Genomic DNA, 17500 nt, shown 5'->3' with positions numbered 1-17500 from the left:
TTCTCCTCCTCTCTCCTCTCCCCACTCCTTCATTTAGCCCTCTTCTCCTCCTCTCTCCTCTCCTCTCTCACTCCTTCATTCAGCCCTCTTCTCCTCCTCTCTCCTCTCCTCTCTCACTCCTTCATTTAGCCCTCTTCTCCTCCTCTCTCCTCTCTCACTCCTTCATTAAGCCTTCTTCTCCTCCTCTCTCCTCTCTCACTCCTTCATTTAGCCTTCTTCTCCTCCTCTCTCCCTACTCCTCTCTCCTCTCCCCACTCCTTCATTTAGCCCTCTTCTCCTCCTCTTCTCCTCTCCTCTCCTCTCCCCACTCCTTCATTTAACCCTCTTCTCCTCCTCTCTCCTCTCCCCACTCCTTCATTCAGCCCTCTTCTCCTCCTCTCTCCTCTCCCCACTCCTTCATTCAGCCCTCTTCTCCTCTCCTCTCCTCTCCCCACTCCTTCATTTAGCCCTCTTCTCCTCCTCTCTCCTCTCCTCTCCTCTCCCCACTCCTTCATTCAGCCCTCTTCTCCTCCTCTCTCCTCTCCTCTCCTCTCCCCACTCCTTCATTCAGCCCTCTTCTCCTCCTCTCTCCTCTCCTCTCCTCTCCCCACTCCTTCATTCAGCCCTCTTCTCCTCCTCTCTCCTCTCCTCTCCTCTCCCCACTCCTTCATTCAGCCCTCTTCTCCTCCTCTCTCCTCTCCTCTCCTCTCCCCACTCCTTCATTCAGCCCTCTTCTCCTCCTCTCTCCTCTCCTCTCCTCTCCCCACTCCTTCATTCAGCCCTCTTCTCCTCCTCTCTCCTCTCCCCACTCCTTCATTCAGCCCTCTTCTCCTCTCCTCTCCTCTCCCCACTCCTTCATTCAGCCCTCTTCTCCTCCTCTCTCCTCTCCTCTCCTCTCCCCACTCCTTCATTCAGCCCTCTTCTCCTCCTCTCTCCTCTCCTCTCCTCTCCCCACTCCTTCATTCAGCCCTCTTCTCCTCCTCTCTCCTCTCCTCTCCTCTCCCCACTCCTTCATTCAGCCCTCTTCTCCTCCTCTCTCCTCTCCTCTCCTCTCCCCACTCCTTCATTCAGCCCTCTTCTCCTCCTCTCTCTCCTCTCCTCTCCTCTCCCCACTCCTTCATTCAGCCCTCTTCTCCTCCTCTCTCCTCTCCCCACTCCTTCATTCAGCCCTCTTCTCCTCTCCTCTCCTCTCCCCACTCCTTCATTCAGCCCTCTTCTCCTCCTCTCTCCTCTCCTCTCCTCTCCCCACTCCTTCATTCAGCCCTCTTCTCCTCCTCTCTCCTCTCCTCTCCTCTCCCCACTCCTTCATTCAGCCCTCTTCTCCTCCTCTCTCCTCTCCTCTCCTCTCCCCACTCCTTCATTCAGCCCTCTTCTCCTCCTCTCTCCTCTCCTCTCCTCTCCCCACTCCTTCATTCAGCCCTCTTCTCCTCCTCTCTCCTCTCCTCTCCTCTCCCCACTCCTTCATTTAGCCCTCTTCTCCTCCTCTCTCCTCTCTCCACTCCTTCATTCAGCCCTCTTCTCCTCCTCTCTCCTCTCCCCACTCCTTCATTTAGCCCTCTTCTCCTCTCTCCTCTCCCCACTCCTTCATTTAGCCCTCTTCTCCTCCTCTCTCCTCTCCTCTCCTCTCCCCACTCCTTCATTCAGCCCTCTTCTCCTCCTCTTCTCCTCCTCTCTCCTCTCCCCACTCCTTCATTCAGCCCTCTTCTCCTCCTCTCTCCATCCTAGCTTAGTCTCTTGTGATTAAATCAAATAGTCATCTTCTCTTTCCTCATAGCATATAGCGGTTGGTTCAGAGTTCTTTTTTTATCCGTGTTTTTATCCGTGTTTGCTATATTGGGCTTATGTTTTTTTGTTTAGAATCAAGAACATTCATTCACTCTCTTTAGTGTAGTAACCTTGCTCTTGCAGGAACCTTTTAATGCATGATGACAATCATTTATCCTAGTTTTTAAACACAAGTGTCATCTCGCATTAAAGGGAATCTGTTTCCCTGGGCCCTATTTTCACACCTCACACCTTTTTGGGTCTATTTTTGCTAGGGACAAAAAGCAATGAAAGTCAGTCTAATGTAAGTTAGATTGCGGGTACAGTTTATGCATTTAGCCCTCTTCTCCTCCTCTCTCCTCTCCCACTCCTTCATTTAGCCCTCTTCTCCTCCTCTCTCCTCTCCCCACTCCTTCATTTAGCCCTCTCTCCTCCTCTCTCCTCTCCCCACTCCTTCATTTAGCCTCTTCTCCTCCTCTCTCCTCTCCCCACTCCTTCATTTAGCCCTCTTCTCCTCCTCTCTCCTCTCCCCACTCCTTCATTTAGCCCTCTTCTCCTCTCCTCTCTCCTCTCCCCACTCCTTCATTTAGCCCTCTTCTCCTCCTCTCTCCTCTCCCCACTCCTTCATTTAGCCCTCTTCTCCTCCTCTCTCTCTCTCACGTGTTCATTTAACCCTCTTCTCCTCTCCTCTCTCCCCTACTCTCTCTCTCACACCTTCATTAAACCCTCTTCTCCTTTCCTCTCTTTCCACTCTCTTCACCTCTCTCTCTTTGCTTCTTGTCTCTCTCCTCCATGTCTGCCTGTTTATTTTTCTCGTATTCTTTTTTTGTTGCTTTTTTAGGTCTTTAAATCATTTGTAATCTCTGTCTAATATTCTTGTAAATTTTACTGTCAATTGATTCACCTCGATTTGATAGCACTTTGGTACAACTCCTGTTGTTTTTAATTGTGCTATATAAATAAACGTGACTTGACTTGACTTCCCTCCCTCTCTCTCTCTCTCTCTCCCTATCTCCCTCTCTTCCTAAAACAATTGTGAAAGTTTCAATTAATCTCCCTCAGCTGGCAAACCGATACTTTCTCCTTCGCAAACTTTTTCCTGGCACTCGCGAGTGTGTGTTGGGAACCTGATCCATCTCGTCACATCATTACACGAAGGACGCCGAGGAATCCATCCTGCCATTATATGCACAGAGGAAAGAGATGACAGCTCAATTTAGGTCTATCAAAGCCTGGCCAAGAAGTATATGATCGCTCTCCTGCTAATGGTTGGCTCAACACAGCCCCGTGTTCAAATGAATGTTTTGAAGAGGAAGAATTGGACACACTACATGAAAGAAAGGCACAGATAAAAGGGATGAAGAAGGCAGGAAGTGAAAAAACACAGAGGGAGGGAGAATAAGGGGGGAGAGAGAGAGAGAGAGGGAGAGAGAGAGGGAGGGAGAGAGAGAGAGAGAGAGAGAGAGGGAGGGAGGGAGGGAGAGAGAGATAGACAGACAGAGAGTGAGAGAGAGAGAGAGAGGGAGGGAGGGAGAGAGAGATAGACAGACAGAGAGTGAGAGAGAGAGAGAGAGAGGGAGGGAGGGAGGAGAGAGAGAGAGGGAGGGAGAGAGAGAGAGGGAGGAGAGGGAGGGAGGGAGAGAGAGAGGAGAGAGAGAGAGAGAGAGGGAGGGAGGGAGAGAGAGATAGACAGACAGAGAGTGAGAGAGAGAGAGAGGGAGGGAGGGAGAGAGAGAGGGAGGGAGAGAGAGGGGAGGGAGAGAGAGAGAGGGAGGGAGAGAGAGAGGGAGGGGAGAGAGAGATAGACAGACAGAGAGTGAGAGAGAGAGAGAGAGGAGGGAGGGAGGGAGAGAGTGAGAGGGAGAGAGAGAGAGAGAGAGAGACCGACATACAGACAGAGAGAGAGAGAGAGGGAGAGCGAGAGGGAGAGAGAGAGAGAGAGAGAGAGAGAGATGCGACCGACAGACAGACAGAGAGAGAGAGAGAGGGGAGAGCGAGAGGAGAGAGAGAGAGACGACAGACAGACAGAGAGAGGGAGGGAGAGAGAGAGAGAGGGAGAGAGAGAGAGATAGGATGAAACTGGATTTGAAAGCAAGTCCATGATGGAGAGAGAAAGGAAGGTTGAGTGGATAAAGGAGGAGAGGAGAGGGAAAAGATAAGAAGAGAGAAAAGAGAAAGAGAAGGAAAGAGTGAGAAAGAAAAGAGAAAGAGAGAGAGGAAGAGAAAAGTACAGGCGAGGAAGAAAGGCAGGAAAAGAAAAAGAAAAGGACCAGATAGAGAAAATAGAGAGAAAATAGAGCAGGAAAGAGCTTCTCGTGATTGGATGGTTGTTATGCTGTGGCCACTTTTCCAGCTGACCTGTTTGGTGCCCAGAGCTTCCTCCTGCCCTGGTGGACGGCGCTCAGAGGAGATGGTGTGTGTGTGTGTGTGTGTGTGTGTGTGTGTTGTGTGTTGTGTGTGTGTGTGTGTGTGTGTTGTGTGTGTGTGTGTGTGTGTGTGTGTGTGTGTGTGTGTGGGACGGCGCTCAGAGGAGATGGTGTGTGTGTGTGTGTGTGTGTGTGTGTGTGTGTGTGAGTGTGTGTGTGTGGTGTGGTGGGACGGCGCTCAGAGGAGATGGTGTGTGTGTGTGTGTGTGTGTTGTGTGTGTGTGTGTGTGTGTGTGTGTGTGGGACGGCGCTCAGAGGAGATGGTTTTTCCACCCGCCCCCCGGTGGCCTGGTTTCTCAGATGTGTGATTCGTCCTATCAGAGCACATCCAGGATCACAGACTCCATTTGAGTTGATGGCTTTGACGGGATCTAGTTAAAGGCCAAATGCAACTAGAAATCCTGCCTGGATTCACTGAAAGGCCGAATGCAACTAGAAATCCTGCCTGGATAGGATCTTGTTAAAGGCCAAATGCAACTAAAAATCCTGCCTGGACAGTCATTTACGCGGTTACAGTACTTCATCTAATATAAGTGCATCCCAGCACAAGGTGAGCTAATGGTTAAGAATGGCAGGAAGCTCACACCTATATCCTGAGGCTTCTGCTTGGGAAATGTAATAAAATAGTAACAGGCAATTCACTTGATGACCTGATCATTTAGCTTAGCACCGTGTGGTTGTATGGTTTCAGAGTAGCGGGAAGTTCACAGCTGATCACACACACACACACACACACACAAACACACACACACACACACACACACACACACACACACACACACACACACAAGAGGCCTGTTGTTGGATTCCTTGACTGTCATCGCCGTCGCCACCTGATATACACCTGGAGCTCCAGGTGAGCTTACCTTGGGGGCAGGAAATAACGAGGGCAATAAAAGCATCTAATTCAGGGGACAGCACCACGCTCTCAAACACACCCCTCCTCTCTACCTCTCTCTTAACCCCAGGAACGGCCCTGCCCTGACCCCCCCCAGGGCTCCCATAAATCACTACACGCACGCACACACTGAATTCTCTCTTCACCCAGCTGATTGCATCCCCAGCACCTGACGGAATTCCTGACGCCAGTAGAATTCCAATATTAACCAGCGTTACCAGTTCCATCTCAGCACACCCCCCACCCCCCCCCCCCCCCCTCCCTCCTCTTCCCTGGTTTACATGTACCACATCCAAAGTGAATCACACAAGCTAAAAATACACCGACCATAACAAATGAATTGCCGTCGAGCGATCCGGGGGTATAATTTCATCACGTTCCTCTTCTTCCCGGTTTATTTGATTTCATTACCCCCGCCCCCCACCCCCCCTTTCTCCTTTCCGTGGGGTTAGGGTTGGGTGAAGTAGGGGGGGGGGGGGGGGCTATTAGCGAGCGTGCTTAGTGAGTGGGGGTCAGCGGGCCGGCTTTGTGGTGGACACCCGACACCTCTGCCTCATGTGCATCCAACCCCCTCCCTTTCCACCAGCGCTGTTATTGACGAGGAGAAGTGGCCTGGAAAGAAAAAGAAAAAAAACATGGCCCTTCCCAGCATCCTCTGCGGCCCTCTGAGAGATGCAGAGAGTGGTCAGGCATGGGAGAGGCGAGAGGAGAGGAGAGGAGATATGGTTATCTTGCCTCCCCAGCTCTGGTTTGTGTCCTTTGTTTTTCTGGGAGACGCGCCCAGGGTCCCACGGAGTTCGGGGGAGCGTCTCAGTTTGTCGGTCAGGTCCTCCTCAGGCTCGGTCTGGGCCAGAGAGAGGTCGAGCTCCCCCCTGTCTGCTCCGTGTGAGGGTTTGAGGGAGGTCTGAGATGGAGGGAAGAGGAGGTGGGGCTCACAGCGCACGGATGGAAAACCAGACTGCTGCTGTGCTGTGCTGTGCTGTGCTGTGCTGTGCTGTGCTGTGCTGTGCTGTGCTGTGCTGTGCTGTGCTGTGCTGTGCTGTGCTGTGCTGTGCTGTGCTGTGCTGTGCTGTGCTGTGCAGGGGCTGTGCTGTGCTGTATTAAGGGATGGCATCTTGCGGTGCGGTGATTTGAATGGCGCTGTTTGAAGTGTGATTAGACTTCTTAACGACTCCTGAGACCGAGGCTGAGGAGCTGCGCACTGAACCAGACACCCCCCCCCCCCCCCCCACCCCTCTCTCTCTCTTTCTGACTTTTGTATTATTTATTTATCTTTTCATTCTTCCTCTTCATACTTTCTCTGCTTCATCTCTTGCCCCGCTCTCCCTCTGTCCTTCATGTCTCTCTCTCTCTCTCTTCTCTCTCTCTCTCTCTCTCTCTCTCTCTCTCTCTTTAACTCTCTGTCTCCCCACCTCTTTATCTCCTTCTCTCTCTGTCGTTTTCTTCCTTAGCATCTCAAACCCCCCTCTCTCTCTTTTACCCCTCTCCTCTTCCTCTCCTCCTCCTCCTCCTCCTCCTGTCCTCTCTCTCTCTCATTGTTTGTGTGGGAGAGTGATGGTGTCCAGGCTGAGGTTGTGCTTCTGGGTCATGTTGGTTCTGTGTGTGTCTGTGGTTTATGACCGTGCCCTGAGTCCGGTTTATGACCGTGCCTGAGTCCATTCCAGCCTGCTGGGTGGGAGTCAGGAAGGGGCTTATATTTATATTTCTCCTGCTCCCGCCAACTCCTCCGTCCTGTACGTGTGTTTGTGTGCTCTCCCATTTATGTCACATCCCAACACTACTCCTCATCTCTCTCTCTCCCTCTCTTTTTGGTTCTCTCTGCTCCATTCTCTCTCCCTCTCCTCTCCTCATATATGTTTCTCTCGCCTGTTCTTTTCTCTCCTCATCTCTATCTCTCTTTCTCTCTCTCTCTCTCTCCTCATATGTTTCTCTGCTCTCTTCTTTTCTCTCCTCTCTCTCTCTCTCTCCATCCATATATAGTTTCTCTCACTCTCTTCTTTTCTCTCCTCATCTCTCTCTCTCTCCATCCATATATATACCTTTCTCTCACTCTCTTCTTTTCCTCTCTCTCATCTCTCCTTCTCATCCATATAACGTTTCTCACTCTCTTCTTTCTCTCCTCACTCTCTCTCTCTCCATCCATATATACGTTTCTCTCACTCTCTTCTTTTCTCCTCATCTCTCTCTACTCCACCATATATACGTTTCTCTCACTCTCTTCTTTTCTCTCCTCACTCCCTCTCGCCTCCCTTCTCTCTCCCTCTCTCTCTCTCATAACGTTTCTCTCCGCTCTCTTCTTTTCTCTCCTCATCCCTCTCGCTCCCTTCTCTCTCCCTCTCTCTCTCTCATATACGTTTCTCTCGCTCTCTTCTTTTCTCTCCTCATCTCTCTCCCTCTCTCTCTCCCCATATATGTTTCTCTCGCTCTCTCCTTTTCTCTCCTCATCTCTCTCCCTCTCTCTCTCCCCATATATGTTTCTCTCGCTCTCTCCTTTTCTCTCCTCAGGTCTCTATCTCTCACCATCCATTCCTTTTCTACCTCTTCTTCTCTTTTTTCATCTCTTTCTCTCTCGCCCCCTCTCTTTTTTCCTTCCTCCTTTGATCCATCCATCTCCCTCTCTCCCAATGTATTTTCACTCTATCTGTCTCTTTCCCTCCCTCTCTCTTCACTATCTCATTCACTCCCTCTCTCTTCACTATCTCTGTCCCTCCCTCTTTCTTTACTGTCTCATTCACTCCCTCTCTCTTCACTATCTCTGTCCCTCCCTCTTTCTTTACTGTCTCATTCACTCCCTCCCTCTCTCTCTTCACTATCTCATTCTCTCATTCTGTCCGTCTAGCCTTCCTCTCTTCTCTTTTCCCTGAGTACCACCCGCCCCCCGCCCTCTCTCTCATTATCAGGTCACATAGAGCAGAGGTAACCCCTCACAGCATCCCCCATTAGCTCACACACACACACACACACACACACACACACACACACACCCCTCACCCCCTCTCTTACTCATTCTCCTCTCCAGTATCCAGTCTCTCAGGCGAGGGCTTTAATCATGTCTGTCACCGGTCCAAACAAGAGAGGGAAATACAGCACCACCAGCACCATCACCATCACTACCCCCACTGCGTCAACTGCCATTATCTCCACCTCCACCTCCACCTCCACCTCCACAACCTCTGTCCCGTCCCCCCCCCCCCCACGCCCTCCTCCTCCTCACCCCCCCCCCCCTGCACCCTTTGCCACTCGTTCTCTCTCTCTGCAGTCTCCTCCTTACAGCCTGGGCTTTTAATCATGCACTGTAAACCCGAACAAGTTCAGAGAACTCAAAACTTTTGATGTAACCGATTACATAAGAAAATTTGAGTACATATATTATTTTTTTTAAGTAAACTTAACTCAAAAATTATACATTTCAATTCCTTCATGTATAATTTTTGAGTTAAGTTTACTTAAAAAAAATAATATATGTACTCAAATTTTCTTATGTGATCGGTTACATCAAAAGTTTTGAGTTCTCTGAACTTGTTCGGGTTTACAGTGTGGCTGTCACTGCTCCAAACCAGGAAGGGAAGTATACTATTGTCCACCATCACTTCATCTTCATCAGCACCACCTCCAGCACCTCCAGCACCTCCACCCCCGATTGCCTCTGCCTCTGCCTCTGCCACCTCCACCTCCAGCACCTCCACCCCCGATTGCCTCTGCCTCTGCCACCTCCACCTCCAGCCCCTCCACCCCCGATTGCCTCTGCCTCTGCCACTGCCACCTCCACCTCCAGCACCTCCACCCCCGATTGCCTCTGCCTCTGCCACCTCCACCTCCAGCACCTCCTCCCCCGATTGCCTCTGCCTCTGCCACCTCCACCTCCACCTCCAGCACCTCCACCCCCGATTGCCTCTGCCTCTGCCACCTCCACCTCCAGCCCCTCCACCCCCGATTGCCTCTGCCACTGCCACCTCCACCTCCAGCACCTCCACCCCCGATTGCCTCTGCCTCTGCCTCTGCCACCTCCACCCCCGATTGCCTCTGCCTCTGCCACTGCCACCTCCACCTCCAGCACCTCCACCCCCGATTGCCTCTGCCTCTGCCTCTGCCACTGCCACCTCCACCTCCAGCACCTCCACCCCCGATTGCCTCTGCCTCTGCCACTGCCACCTCCAGCACCTCCACCCCCGATTGCCTCTGCCTCTGCCACTGCCACCTCCACCCCCGATTGCCTCTGCCTCTGCCACCTCCACCTCCAGCACCTCCACCCCCGATTGCCTCTGCCTCTGCCTCTGCCGCTGCCACCTCCACCTCCAGCCCCCCCACCTTCACAACTAGCTAGTACCAGCCCTGTACCAGAGCCCCCCCCTGCGCTGCTCAGCCCACAACCACCCCCCCCCTCAGGTGTGGACCGGATCCAGAGAGGCAGCAGCTGTCAGGTGCAGTCGAGCGAGGAGGTGGCAGGCTGACATGGCCGAGGCAAATTCAGGACGACCGGACCGCCGCTCGCTAAATTAAACTTCCCACGGCCTCCTCCGCCTGTCTCCCAGCATTTGGCTGCGTGTCAGAGCCATGAAGGGTCCCCTCCCCCAACATACACACACACACACACACACATGCACACTCACACACATGCACACACACACACACACATGCACACTCACACACACATACTCCAAACACACACACACACACACGCTGAAATGATCCAGCGGTAGACTCTCTCGAGGTTTTCAGTGGTGGAGCAGTGAACCCCTGAGCGTTGGAGGTGGAAGCGTTGCCGTAGTGACGACTGTTCTGAGGAGCTGCTGTGGTGACGAGCTCTCTTCAGACCACAACGACATAAAGACAGAGTCCCTCTGGCATCAGTTCCTCTTCCTGTCAGGAAGCTGATTAAGCGGCTTGATTTACTAGCTCAAGAGTCTCTCTCTCTCTCTCCGTCTTCCTCTCTCTCTCTCTCTCTCTCTCTCTCTCTCTCTCTCTCTCTCCGTCTTCCTCTCCGCCTTCCTTTCCTCTCCTCTCCTATGGGTGAGCCTCTCTCTCTCTCTCTCTCACACCTCTCCTCTCCTCTTCTCTGGTTGAGACTTTCCTCTCCTATGGGTGAGCCTCTCTCTCTCTCTCCTCTCTCTCTCCTCTCCTCTCCTCTCCTCCCCTCTCCTCTCCTCTCCTCTCCTCTCCTCTCCTCTGGGTGAGCCTCTCTCTCTCCTCTCTCTCCTCTCCTCTCCTCTCCTCCCCTCTCCTCTCCTCTCCTCCCCTCTCCTCTCCTCTCCCCTCCTCTCCTCTCCTCTCTTCTCCTCTCCTCTCCTCTCCTCTGCTCTGGTTGAGCCTCTCTCTCTCCTCTCTCTCTCCTCTCCTCTCTCTGTCCTCTCCTCTCCTCTGGTTGAGACTTTCCTCTCCTCTCCCCTCCCTCTCTCTCTCTCTCTCTCTTCTCTCTCTCTCTTCTCTCTCTCTCCTCTCTCTCTCTCTCTCCTCCTCCTCCTCTCTCCTCTGGGTGAGCCTCTCTCTCCTCTCTCTCTCTCTCCTCCTCCTCCTCTCTCCTCTGGGTGAGCCTCTCTCTCTCTCTCTCTCTCTCTCTCTCCTCTCCTCTCCTCTCTCTCTCACTCGACACGAGGACACAAGGCTGGTCTGCACTCCGAGGGCCAGTCTGATCTCCTCCACCAGTTTATATAGGCTGTCCTCTTTCCACTTGGCTGTGGTTCAACTTCCTGATTAATTAATACACATAACCCTGGAGGACTCTCATGCAAAAGTTCCCTGTGTTAATTTAGTGAACGCAAACTCCCCTCCAGGCCACAGATAACCTGGAATCAGGCCCCAGCGCTGTGGGACCAGGACATGCTTCAGGTTGCGCTGCGCCGAGATCCATATTCTCACTTTACTCCCAGGAGCGTAGGAAAAGTGCAGACACGGCAGCCTTTGTGTTGTTTTTAAAACATGGGGGTTAGCGGAGTAATTGGAAGAGACTGAAGACGGCGGCCATGTTGTTTAAACTCTCTGCGGAGCTTCAGTGTTTCCTGGAGTTCGGTTGTGGACTTGACTCCAGTCCAGGAAGTCAGAGTTGTTTGTTCATAACATTTATCCAGTTACAACTCAAACATTTTCTTTATGGTAAAGGGTCTGAATTTGAATTTTTAAACCACCATGCAAACTGTCTGCCTTGTTTCGTATGAGCAAGAGGCCTCGCGTTAGGGAAGGTTAAGGGAGTTTCCTTCGTTTAAACAACATTAAGGAGTTTTGGTCTTAAAGTAGCGAGTTTTACCACATAAACGGCGTGGAAAAACCTTACAAACACCAACTGCAGCACAGCGGGCACTGATTAAGCTTGCTAGCATGCTAACTGGTGTCTTTTTGCCAATATTGTTGGCAATGTCGTGCTGTGAAAGCTTCACTTACAATGTCGTGGTGTGCAGAGAATTGCATAGTGCATAACCTGCACGGTCAGTTGGAACGACCAGTGAGTTTATGTCATTCACTTCACCATTAGTAGTCACTTTAACATATTTTGTACATATTCTGTATATTGTTTTCTTATGTTTCTTGACTTGCAGTAATAACTATGTTGTTTTGCACCAAAATGCCAAAGAAACTTCGTTATATGTAAACTAACTTAGCAATAAAAACGATTCTGGTTCTAGAAACATCTCAACAGTGGTAGTTTGCTCCAGACTATTGTTTTGAATCACATTTCTGACGTTGTTTTGTGTATTTCTCCTGTAGATGCTGGCACTGGAGAGGCAGGTGTTTGACTTCCTGGGCTACCAGTGGGCTCCTATCCTGGCCAACTTCTTCCACATCATCGTCGTCATCTTGGGCCTCTTCGGAACTATCCAGTACAGACCACGTTACATTGTGGTGGTGAGTCTCCACTAACAAGCAGTATTATCTCCCTCTGGAACGAAATACTGTTTTCTGATTGGCTAATGGGGTGTACATTAAGTTCGTATAACCGGACACCTTGGACGTAATCCCAGTAGAAAAGTTAAATCGCCGTTCCATATCAATGCTCTTGAATGGTTACCATTGACAACCAACGTAACGTTTTTTTTACATTGTGGTGGTGAGTCTCCACTAGCAAGCAGTACTATTCAACACAAAATTAGGTTTACTATAAGCTGTTTTATACGCTATTAAGTATTTTGCTATACAGTGCCCTATTTGTGTTGCCTTTAAAACAAACAGTTAAGCGGAGATCTAAAGACATTTACTCATTTACTCAACACACACCTAGCCCCCCCACCCCCCATAAACACACATGTAAACCACGTATTAGCTCTTTTCCCCCCCAACACACACACACACACACTTCCCCCATACGCTCACAGACACACACACACTCTCTCTCACACACACACACACACACACACACACACACACACACACACACACACACACACACACACACACACACCCTAAAGCTGATCTTAGAGCTCCTGACACAGTGTTTGGCCTGCTAATCTTTCCAATCCGTTGGTAATTACTGTTAATTAATTGATTTAGACTCGCCCAGCACTCCACTCAGCTCAGCCTAATTGCAGCTTCACCTCAAATCCACCAGGATCTCCTCGGCTTTGCCCAAGTTTCGTTTAGGGCGAGTGCAGGAGGGGGAGAGGGGGGCTTGGGTCGGATTTGGGTGTTGTTATTTTTAGATAATGCACCAGGCAGCACTTTTAAGAGTGTGTTTTGTTTCTGTTGAGGTGTGCATTAATATTTAAAAATCTTGTGGGTGGTTCTCCGCCTCATTCTTATGCAGAGAGAGAGAGAGCGAGGGAGAGAGAGAGAGAGAGAGGGAGAGAGAGAGAGAGAGAGAGAGAGAGAGAGAGAGAGAGAGGAGACGGGAGGAGGAGGAGGAGAGGGGAGGATTGTTCTCCGTGGTAATGTTTTAGTGTTTGTTAAATCCAGATAAACTGCAGCGATACCCGTGTACCAGTGTTCAAGAGACGCTGACTCTCTCTCTCCGCTTCGACGGAGAAGATGTACAGCGCGAGAGAAACAAACGACCGTAGAACAGCGTGGAAATGAGGAAATGCAACAGAAGAGTGATGAATCACTGACGGGGGAAGATAAGAGAGGAGTTAGAGGAGGGGAGGGGAGGGGAGGGGAGCGGAGGGGAGGAGAGAGGAGGGGAGGGGAGGGGAGGGGAGAGGAGAGGAGAGGAGAGGAGAGGAGAGGAGAGGAGAGGAGAGGAGAGGAGTTAGAGGAGGAGAGGGGAGCGGAGAGGGGGAACAGAGGGGAGGAGAGAGGAGCGAAGGCCCGAATGGCGGAGCAGGGGATCGGCTCTCCTGCCTCGGCTTGCCCTGTGGGGACCGTGTTTTTATTAGAAGGTGCAAATCATCTGAGTCATTGTGTAATCCCACGACCCAAATGTGACTCACCAACACCTCACGCATTTACCTAGAAAAACACCACCGGTCGCCAGCAGCACATTGGCATGTAGTACCACGCCCACAGTGACACACACTCACACACACACACACACACACACACACACACACACACACACACACACACACTGACACACACACACACACACACACACACACACTTGGATGGCCCCTTAGGGCAGCATTGAGTTGTGCCAGTCTCTGTTTATTGCCTCGTAAACACAGCCCTTTCCCATCAGCCCCTTTACCGATGTGAACTGTGTGATTATGGCGTCCCTGACGCTGATCGAGCCCTGAAGTGAACTGCGGGATGCCGTGACAGTCGACACTAAATCAGCATTATTTCCCCTTTTCTTTTGGTAATCCGCTACTTTGACTGCTCTGAAGTCTCTGAGTGAAACGGAGAGGGAGAGAGAGAGAGAAAGATAGAGAGAGAAAGAAAGAGAGAGAGAAAGAGAAAGAAAGAGAGAGAGAGAAAGAGGGATAGAGATACGTAGATAGAGAGAGAAAGAGAGCGCGGGAGAGAGAACGAGAGAGAGAGAGAGAGAGAGAGAGAGAGAGAGTCTTCAAACCGAGTTAACTCAATGCCTTTCAGAGACTTCACACTTAAATGGTTGGTGGGCGGCTAGTATTTGCATTTGAATTGTCATCCTCGCTCATAAAAGCCTGAGCAGATTGCGCTAGCTGCGTTGTAAACACAACACAAAGCAGAGCTGTTGAGGTGATGAAGGCGTTGGGCTCTAAAGCACACAGTGCCGGCGTAAACTACAGCCTGATAAGAGACTCCCTGAGATGAAGGTGGGCCGGGGGTGGGGGAGGGGTCATTTGGGGTTAGGTTGGTCAGGGACGTCATGTAAAGCAGAGAGTAAACCGTCAACTTCTCCCCAATTTACACACTGTGCACAGGCTCATTGTGTTTTTAATTTTAATTCGGGGTCGTCATGTAAAGCCAAGTTTACACTCGGAGCCGAGTTTTGTCTGCGTCAGAAAAGAAACTAATACAGATAGCCCTATCGTTAAGGCGAACACTCTCTATCCGCACACGGTATCTGCAAACCAGAGACAAGAGTAAACCGTCAACTTCTACCCAATTTACACACTGTGCACAGGCTCATTGTGTTCTTAATTCTATTTCTAATTCTGAAATTCTAATTCCTATTTCGATGTTATTCTATTTCTAATATTTCGAATTGGTGATCATATTCGAGCAGTGTGCCATACACTTTAAACAGCCGCTCAGACATGTCAGCTTAGACATCCTGAGTAGGGTTTACTCTTTGAATTTTTATTTCGATTTGTTATCAACGTTCATCGCGTCAGAGGAGGTACAAACCTGAGAGCATGTAGATCTAGAAATCACTCTGGCTTGGTGCGGTGAAATTCACATTAGCACAGAGCGAAGAGAGCGTGAAGATTACTTCCCTTATCTCCCCGGTTCTGTGCTAATCTCAGTCTGGCACCTGTGATGTCATTTCCTGCCTGTTGCACTCCATTTTTGTACCAGTTTCAGTCCTCCTCGGATCCTTCAGCCGACCCCCTGGGAGGCCTACCTGACACGTCACCTTTAGGTGCCCCTGTTGTGGTGTGATCCGATTTGGCGTGTGTGTGTATGTGTGTGTGTGTGTGTGTGTAGCGCTGAGGCGTGACCCTAAAGCTAAAGCTAACGCTAACTGTGTTATCTGCCCCTCTAACAGTACACCATTTGGACAGCCGTGTGGGTGGCGTGGAATGTCTTTATCATCTGCTTCTATCTGGAGGTGGGAGATCTGTCCAAGGTAAGCGCACACACACACACACACACACACACACACACACACACACACACACACACACACACACACACACACACACATGCTCTCCCAGGCTATGGTGCCTGCAGTTGAGCAGGGTTAACCTGTGCCCTTACCCAAGGAAACCTTGTGTGTGAAAATATGTGTGAATGTATGTGTCTTTGTTTGGTTGTGTGTGTGTATGTGTGTGTGTGTGTGTGTGTGTGTGTGTGTGTGTGTGTGTGTGTGTGTGTGTGTGTGTGAGAGTGTACAGGTATATTGGTTTTCAAGTTTCTGTCTATCTTGAAGTCTATCCAAGGTCAGGACTTTCCTACTTTTCCAGGGCCCATCAACCATATGGCTTTAGCACCAGACTCTGTTTACACTGCATTAAACTGTGTTTGTCAACCTGACTGTGTGTGTGTGTGTGTGTGTGTGTGTGTGTGTGTGTGTGTGAGAGACAGAGAGAGACAGACAGAAAAAGAGAGAGAGAGAGAGAGAGAGAGAGATGAGGAGAGTAGTTGGGGATGTGACATAAATGGGAGAGCACACAAACACACGTACGGGACGGAGGAGTTGGGCGGGAGCAGGAGAAATCTAAATCTAAGCCCCTTCCTCCTGACTCCTGAGAGAGAAAGGCAGGCAGAGGCAGTGAGTGTGTATGTGTGTTTATCACTGTGTGTGTGTATATGTGTATATATATATATATATATATATACACACACACGCGTGTGTGTCTGTATGCATGTGCCATGTGCATGTGTGTGTGTACAGTATATGTGTGTGTGTGTGTATGTACAGTGTGTGTGTGTGTCTGTGTGTGTGTGTGTGTGTGTGTGTGTGTGTATGTGTGTGTGTATGTACAGTGTCTGTGTGTGTGTGTGTGTGTGTGTGTGTGTGTGGGAGTGCACCCAGGCTTTTGGTCAGTTCCACGTAGCTTAAAGCAAGACAGCTGGCCAGACTGGTAGAGATAAGGAAGACAGTGGGCTCCACACCCACAACTCCAGTGGAGGCTGAAATACACTCTCCTCTGAAGCCCTGGAGAGTGTGTGTGTGGGTAGGGGTGTGTGTGTATTTGTGTCTATTGTGTGTGCAAATGTGTTTGTGTGTGTGGGGGGGTGTACATGTGTGTATTTTGTGTGTGTGTGTGGGGGAAGGGGGGGGTTGTACGTGTGTGTGTGTGTGTATTTGTGTGTGTGTGTGTAGGGGGGGTTGTACGTGTGTGTGGGTGGGTGTGGGTGTGTGTGTGTGTGTGTTCAGCTTGAGAAGCAGACCTTGACCCCGCCTCAGAGAACCACCGCTGGCCATCTCTGCACTGACAGCCATAGCACCTCTCAAGCCCCACAGCAGTGCATCCTGGGAGTCCCGCTGTGAATGCTTAATTTGCACCTACTCTTTGATTGTTTTTGTGTGTGTGTGTGTGTGTGAGTGCACTTGAATGTGTGTGTGCGTGTCGGTGTGTGTGTGTGTGTGTGTGTGTGAGTGCACTTGATTGTGTGTGTGCGTGTGGGCAAGCATGTGTGTGTATGAGTGTGTGTTTGTACGCAAATGCACGCGCGTGTGTGTGTTTGTTTGCATTTGTACGCGTGTGTGTTTGTCTGTATTCTCATGAAGTAAGGCAATGCATTTTTTTAGCTGCGGGATGAGAGAGTTGCATATTTGTCCATGAAAGCTTGACCTCTGTGTTTGGGGTGTTTGCTGCACCACAGGCCTTGTTGTGTGTGTGTGTGTGTGTGTGTGTGTGTGTGTGTGTGTGTGTGTGTGTGTGTGTGTGTGTGTGTGTGTGTGTAGGTGTGTGTGTGTGTGTGTGTGTGTGTGTGTGTGTGTGTGTGTGTGTGTGTGTGTGTGTGTGTGTGTGTGTGTGTCGGTGTGTGTGTGTGTGTGTGTGTGTGTGTGTGTAGGTGTGTGTGTCGTTGTGTGTGTGGCCTTTGTGTTGTCTGTTAGCGGCGGCAGGTTGAGTGAGAGCAGAGCCGTAAAGCTGTGTGTGTGTGTGTGTGTGTGTGTGTGTGTGTGTGTGTGAAAGCCCAGTAAGTGGAGCGTCTGTGATGTCTTTGATGTCTGCTTGAGAGCAGACTGATAAGGCACAGCTTTACTGAGATAACAGCGACTGGCAGACTTACATTGAGAAGAGGTGTGTGTGTGTGTGTGTGTGCATATGTGTGGGAGTGTGATTGTGTTTGTGTGTATGCCTGTCCTGGTGGTTTTGGGGCATGTATGTGTGTTTGTGATTGTTTGTGGACCTGTGGGTATGACTGTCAGTATGTTTGTTTTGTCACATGCGTAAGTTGTCTGTGTGTGCGT

The 17500-nt window shown here is 50.5% G+C and overlaps 1 protein-coding gene across 1 annotated transcript in view; it reads left to right on the top strand.

Moving 5' to 3' along the window:
- nkain4 (sodium/potassium transporting ATPase interacting 4) overlaps nucleotides 1-17500 on the top strand; it is a gene marked incomplete at its 3' end in the record, with an annotated part of 46558 nt that overhangs the window by 21412 nt on the left and 7646 nt on the right. The window contains exons 2-3 of the mRNA XM_080833451.1: nucleotides 11767-11904; nucleotides 15125-15205. Coding sequence (XP_080689577.1) covers nucleotides 11767-11904; nucleotides 15125-15205 — 219 coding nt within the window. The remainder of the gene's footprint in view (nucleotides 1-11766; nucleotides 11905-15124; nucleotides 15206-17500) is intronic.

This window comes from Sprattus sprattus (assembly GCF_963457725.1).
Source record: "Sprattus sprattus genome assembly, chromosome: 2".
Lineage (NCBI taxonomy): Eukaryota > Metazoa > Chordata > Actinopteri > Clupeiformes > Clupeidae > Sprattus > Sprattus sprattus.
This window is presented reverse-complemented; position numbering and strand designations above follow the sequence as displayed.